Below are 7,058 nucleotides of genomic sequence, written 5' to 3'. Positions count from 1 at the left end.
GTGTGTGTGTGTGTGTGTGTGTGTGTGAGTACAGTATGGCATGTGTATGTGTTTAAGTCCACTTCTAGTGTGGACCAGGACTTATGTTTTGACCCAAACCTACTTGGATCTCTTTTCAATTTATATACTTTTGAGTCCTTCCTTTCCAGCTCCCTTCAAAAAATAAACGTCACAGGGAGGTGACACTGCCCAGGTATCTATATTTCCACAGGAAACATCCATCTACATAAGCAAGTGGGTTCAAAAGGAGTCCTGTTTTGACTGCTAAACCCTTAGTCTGCGGTTAAGTCTGCGTTCATTTAACCCAGTCTCCCCTCCATGGTTTTTATCGAGGGGTGTGTTCGGGGGGGTATGCTCAGCGTTCATGCCATGGTTTCCTTTCCTGGGAGTCTCCTGTCGTTGAATGTGTGCATGTTAATGACCTCCTCTGTCTTAACGATGACGGGTGGCTGAGGCTTCTGTTTGAGGCGGCGTTTGCACTTCAGAGACACACGAAGCTCATCCATCATGGCGCTGCAAAATGATCGCTGCAGAAGGCAACAGGAAAGAGGGAAAAGTTATTGCTGGCACCATGCTGTTTTGCCACACTAGACAAATCTATGCAACTCTTCTGCACAAAATATAACCATTGTTATTTTTTTTTTTTCTCTACATACAAGATGCATTCATTGGTAACATTGTGGTGGGGCTATTCATGACCATACTAATTATGTTTCAATGTAAAAAACTAAGACCGTTGTGTGTTCCAAAACCTTTTTATTATCTCTTTATGAAGTATTGCTTCTGTTTGTATCATATAACAATACACGGCTAGAAGTATGTGCATACCCAAACATTGCCCCTTTATGTTGAACATTTATTGAAAAAGTTCCAGACCAAAAGTACCCCAAATTATGTAGACATAAGCTTTACAGCTTTACTATCACACAAAGGTCTGAATGGTGTTTCAAAGCCTTTTGCACCCTGCCAAGAACTAAGAGAAACATTCAACACTTTTTGGTGTGCAAGCAGAAAAAGAAAACATATTGAATAAAGGAGAAAATATCCACTTCAGCAGATTAAATCCAAAAATATTGGTACCATCTTTTAAAACATCAATCACCCCCTCACAGAGTGACATGTGTTGTGTAACATCAGTTATATGTGCCTCTGTCATCCCTGCATTATGTATGTGGTGTGAAATCCTATAAAATTTCAATATGCTTGTGCATCAATGTTGCCAAGACAAATTCCCATGCATTCACTCTCTGATTATGCAAAATCTAATTCAAATTCTTAGAGGGTGTAGGAGGAGAGATGATATGAAAGAAGAAGGAGAGCAGTAAAATATGAAGCTATTATTTTTCTGTTTGTGTATGTGCGTAGGTGTGTGAGATGGATATCTGTAGGTGGCTTATGCACCAGGTATTTTTGTTTTTCTCTCAATTTTTTACATATATTTGTCTGGCGCCTGAATGAGATATTTTGCACACTTGGGAGGATGAGTGATTACAGAAGTAGAGAGGGGCAGGAAAGGGTGGGAGAAAAAGAAACTGTGAAAAACAAGGAGGAGGGATATGGATTAGAGTGATGGAGAAAAGAAGGAGAATGAAGGGGGTAAAAAAGGAGGTTGGCAGGAAAGAAAAAAAGACTTGTTGTCTGCATGCAAATTACTAGCACCTTGGCAGCCTAGAGATTGTGGCATTTGCAAATTATCTGAATATTGTGACCCAGTCTTGCGGCTCTTGATTAATGATAGCTGAGATGTGTTCTGAAACATATGCAGACCTTAAAAAAGCCAGAAACTAATTACTGTTGCAATAAAGTAACATGCTGCTGGGCTGTGCTAATTCTGTAGATGTAAATAATTAAAACGCACGATCAAAAATCTTTCACAATTATCTGGGAACATCTTTGTACGAGTAAAGAACACTAAAATACATACTCCAGTCTGTGTGATAAATCATTTGCACTCAGTACTAAAATAGAGCACAGATAGAACAGTCTGAAATAAATGTTGTCTTTTGCTAGAAAGAAACATAACCAGAGGGGCGGGGTGGGGTGCTGCCGATACGCTGCACTGTGCGCAAGGTAAATGTCTTCAGACAAATCTTGAGATTATAGGATAAATTCACATTTTCTTAAATTTGGTTTACAAACAACTGTCACATGCAGTTTTTGTTCGCTGTAATGATTCCTCTCGTGCATACTGGCTGTGCAGAGATCCCATCCTGACGTGGCATAAAAATTAAGAGATGGGGGGAAAATTCCACAGTCCATGCAAAAATTCAAGGGATTATTTCACAGCCGGTACGGACAGAAGAAACAATTACAGCGACCAATGACTCATACATATGGGCATGTGAGTACTGTTTCATCCCCAACTCATTCCCAGACCTGCAAAAAAGAACAAACATGCAAACTAAAAAGGCACTACAAGTGTGCAATACAGTGTGTATTTTGTATTTGATAGTTTGATTTAATTTCTCAAATTTATAGTTTGCTTAACCTTAAATGGTGAAATTCCAAATAAAAAAACGATCATCTTTAAGACAAATTGGCAAAAGCTTTAATTCTTAACATGCATCAGAAAAGACGCCAGTACCTTTTCCAGCTGGGCATTCTGCTTAGACTTGTAAAGCACCTCCCCTACAGCCACAAACACTGACAGCACCAGTCCTGCAGCCAGCACGATGAAAATCCCGCCGATGTTCTGCACCCCCAGAGCGCTGGCCTCTTTGCTCTCCTCCTCGGGACAGCCGTTCCCTCTCCACCACTTTTCCTTCATCATGTGCAGCTTCCCCTCCTCCTGCAGCTGCAGAATGGCTATCGTGATCTTGTCTCTGTACGGAGAGCCTGTGAGGAGACATGAGATTAGCAAACTCGGATAATAGCAGCATGTGATAAAACCAGATTATGCCTTGCAAAGTTATTGTTGAGTTTATCTGTATGTTTAATCAGCGGTGGTGGGTGTACTTTATGAAACACACTCTGGCTTGCATGTGATCATATAACCTGTCATGTTATTTTTGGCTGCTTAGAGGGAGTTCTTTTGTAAGTCCTTCTTCAAATCCCACTAATCCCTATATTCACAAAGTGATTCCAAAATTCTCACTCCTCTCTGCAGTGTGTGAATTATAATGCACAGGGAGTTGGCAACAAAGACTTGGCTTTGTGCGTCAGAGCTGCTGTTGATTCTGACGAATAAGCTGCTGTTTGCACACACTTCCATATGCCATAAATTGTGCGTATAAACAGGAAAAAGCAGAGAAGCCCAGTGGAGTCTACTTTACGAGGGCGCATATGTGTTTGGGATTAAATGTGTGTATCTGAGATAGGGTTGCCCTATCAGAGTGTTTTTATGCATGTTATTGTCATTATGAGTAAAAGAACCCAAATCTGCAGACAGTGGGACGGCGCCAGAATTAGCGACAAGGCATTAAGGCACAGCGGGTGCTGGCTTGATCAAAGGAGGAGTAATTGTTGCAGAGTACCCGAGTGGGGTCGTGTTCCTCTCCCATCCACAGCTTGTGTAACACAACACACGGCTAAACGAGATGCAGCGCACCCTGCCTGAACCAGGCCAGAAAAGATTTATACTTACTGTGAGCATTCATGTTTCATTTATAAACTGGTTTAAAAGCTTGTTAGTGTATTAATATGGTTAGAGACTCATACATAATAAAGCCTGGTTGCACATTCCCATTTCATGTGCTTATTTAGAGCGACTTAAAAGAGATAAAACAGTAGTAAAATGTAAAATAATTATAATACCGACAGATGATAGAAATCATTTTACAAACATGGGAACATTTTGAGCTAAAACTTCGGGGGGAATTAATTCAATATTGCCCCAGGTAGCATCACTTTGTCTGTTGCTCTCATACAGTTTTGCCCGTCAGCCCCCTTAGATGATTCCCTCTCCGTCTCATCTATCATGTATCTGCTGCCATCCATCATTCTTTCATCTCCATGTCTCTGTGTATTTAAACTGACAAAGGGGACATTAATACAAAAATGAAAAATTACACAAAGTGCAGCTGATTTTTGAACAGCATAAGAGTGTTTGCTTCTTTGATCATGACATTTTTGTGAGTGTACCAGTGGTGTGCTTATATATGTATGTGCTGTTCAATGTGACATGCACACTGTGAGACATATACGTTACCATCATTCCATCTATTCTGTGCATGTACAGTATATATATGACTGTATATTCAGAGCTGTACATATCTACTGTACATGCACAGAATGGAATGTGAAAAGCATTGCTTCATTTGTAGATGAGAAATCTATCAAGTATCCCAGTCCCCTGGTTCTGGCTCCCCTCATATTTCAAATGATTAATGATGGCCTAACAAAGCAGGCCTTGGATAAATGCTAATAGGATGGGTCCTTTGAGATGAGGATATGAAGAGCGGGGCTCGGGCAAATGGAAAAGCGCTGTGCTTGACACACTGTGCATACACAACTACCTGACAGATGTTCAACAGCAGAGGACATCCATCACTCCCACACTGTCTGGCTTCAAGTATTAATGTGATCATAGTTTAAGTCGATAGCCGTAGATGACGCATTTGCGTTTTGGGAACAGGACGTGTGAAAACCGTCAAGCACTAAAAGGTTAAGACTTATTATACGGCTAGCTGGTTTATTGCTGTAACAGCCCTACAGGGAATGCACCACTAAACAGTGTTGAGCAGGGCAAAAGTTATAGTCTGGAGGTTGATGACGGCTGAGGTCTTCATGGTGTTCGGGACAAGGAAACAAGGAGAAACAAATAAAAGTCTTCTTCTAAGCCGACATCTGGCATGAAAACGGAACTCACTTTGAATTAATGAAGCAATTAACAAGACCTATCTGTTACAGAAGAAACATTTTTGAGACTATATTTCTGAAATGTTGAGAAATGAACATCAGAATTAGAGATTGAAAGGAGTTAGAGGGCAGTAATAACTTTGAAAGCGGACATTTTTAATCATTTTCCATGCATTAAAATACTAAACCACTTATCGTGGAATTGAAGTGACTTGGGGTATGCTTTGTAGTCATATATTTGATACGCCACATAAATGGAAATGGAGCTGATCCATGTTCTAGGTCTGTGTGTCCAGCTCAAGGGCATCAGTGTAAGCACTTCTGCACTCACGGCGCCACAGTGGGACTATATTTCACAGCATAACCTCAGCTTTGTTACAACCACGGCAATCATGGCATCCCTGCAGATCCATAACTGGCCCATACCCATCAACAGTAGCTGGGTCCAGATGTGGATGGCCGGAATTAATCCTCCATATTTTGATGGCCTTCATATCATTGATGATATATGTGGCTGTTATAGCTGGTTGCAATGCTCTCTGTGGCCTTGTCGTGACCACTCTAACCTCTGTGACATGAGGATTAAAACCATCACCAGCTTTCCCTGGAGTAACAAGATTGTAAGCAGCATGTTAAATAACCCTGACAAAGACTGCTCTATGCAAGAAAACTGTTATTATAATACAGAAAGTGGAAACGGTTTTGGTTCCTCAGTCTTATCGTTGGATAATGGCACTTAAAGATGTCAGAATGCAAAAAGCTTGTTTTATACTCTCTGAAGGGCTTTGCTGTTGTGGTTTAATGCTCAGACACAATTCATACGGTGCCAAGCAAGTCACATACTGGTCTTTTTCTGTGATTGCTTCACTGTCTTGCACTCACTGCCTTACGTGACTGCAAAGTAGGCTAAAACAAACGGTTAAAAATCATTATGGCTAGAAAAAAACCAAAGGGCGCCTTTTTCTTGAGCCTTGGGCACATTTTAACCTTAGCCATAAATTCAACCTCTTCAGCCGTTGGCTTTTTATTAAGATAAACCTTTTAAATTTCACACTGTTGAAGCATTATACCTATGACCCCATCAATAAAGGTCAATTTTTTCGTTCTCAGAGCTTATCAATCATCCACACTATTTACTTTTATCTGTTGCATAGTATCTGCAGTATCTCTCTCTGACGTAAAGCTTTTCAAATGTTTTCATAAACACATCAGGCAGCCGCACAGAGACACACAGCGGTTCGAGGTTATTTACCCATAGGTGTTCCCACTCCATAGGCTTTGGAGTCTATGAGCCCTCCGATCTGTGTGAGGTTGCAGTTGCGCTGGGTGACAAACTCGATGGTGGTGGACTCCATGAGGAAGGCATAGTCTGAGGTCAAGGCGCGCTGGATGCCCTCATCCACGTTCTTCACCATCACAGATTGCCTCCTGCTGTTCATGAACTCCCACATCTTGTCATAGGTGGAGATTTTAGTTTTCTACAAGGTGACAGAGAATAGAAGGGAAATGTGATTGGTGCTGATAATAGGAATAAATGAGGTGGTCAACATTAAATTCTGCAGCAATGATCATTTTGTTTGTTTGCAACATTTTATCATGCAGACTATTTGTTTAAAATCATTGCAGAATGCAGTTACCAAACTTGCTTAATAAACAAAAGAGACATACTTTCACAATTCTACGACAAAAACAAGGAAATTAAAGTTATAATCCTTACAATTTTCATGAAATCCATAGCCTGAAACTATTTAGGGTTGGCATTTTTTTTAGCAACACATTGTGGAAATACATTTTTATGCAATAGCTTTCATTGTTAGTGGCGGCGTCTGCCAATCCTGTGCTGAGTTCAAATTGCCTACCTTAAAGGATAATTCTTTAATACATAGCTCTGTTGTTTGTACATTTGGAGTGCTGTTAGTGGCAAGAAAAATGAAAACAATCGGTGCTGTCGACACCGTGTTATCCTCCGGTTAGATTCTGCACCAACAGGCTTAAACAGGGCAAGTTTTAGATGTGTTTTTAGCCTCTAAACATGTTCAAAATGTCACTACAAGTGCCTAGCTATTCTAGTCATGTGCAGTTAATCTTTCCGAATGCACAAAGCAAATTTGACTGCAGTTGATGTGACAGAAAGGCGTGTTTCAACTAGTGTGGACATCACCGGAAAACAGGAAATAAACAGAGGTATGTGCACTGGCTGAATTAACACTACTTCCGCAGTCAGATTCACTGTGTTCACTTGGAAGGAATAACTGCACATG

The 7,058-nt window shown here is 40.6% G+C and overlaps 1 protein-coding gene across 3 annotated transcripts in view; it reads right to left on the bottom strand.

The window, feature by feature from the left end:
• Positions 1-7,058, bottom strand: part of LOC116705926 (glutamate receptor ionotropic, kainate 2) — a 77,068-nt gene that overhangs the window by 25,769 nt on the left and 44,241 nt on the right. For all 3 annotated transcript variants that reach the window (XR_004336088.1, XM_032542403.1, XM_032542405.1), the window contains exons 14-16: positions 6,050-6,275; positions 2,585-2,835; positions 1-527 (exon numbers count right to left, since the gene is read on the bottom strand). The exon at positions 1-527 is cut by the window's left edge. Coding sequence is in view for 2 of the 3 variants with exons in the window: in XM_032542403.1 (XP_032398294.1) it covers positions 363-527; positions 2,585-2,835; positions 6,050-6,275 (642 nt within the window). In the remaining variant the exon portion in view is untranslated. The remainder of the gene's footprint in view (positions 528-2,584; positions 2,836-6,049; positions 6,276-7,058) is intronic.

The sequence above is a fragment of the Etheostoma spectabile genome, chromosome 18, assembly GCF_008692095.1.
Source record: "Etheostoma spectabile isolate EspeVRDwgs_2016 chromosome 18, UIUC_Espe_1.0, whole genome shotgun sequence".
NCBI classification, from domain to species: domain Eukaryota; kingdom Metazoa; phylum Chordata; class Actinopteri; order Perciformes; family Percidae; genus Etheostoma; species Etheostoma spectabile.
Note: the sequence above shows the minus strand (reverse complement) of the source record. Positions and strands in the feature narration are given on the sequence as shown.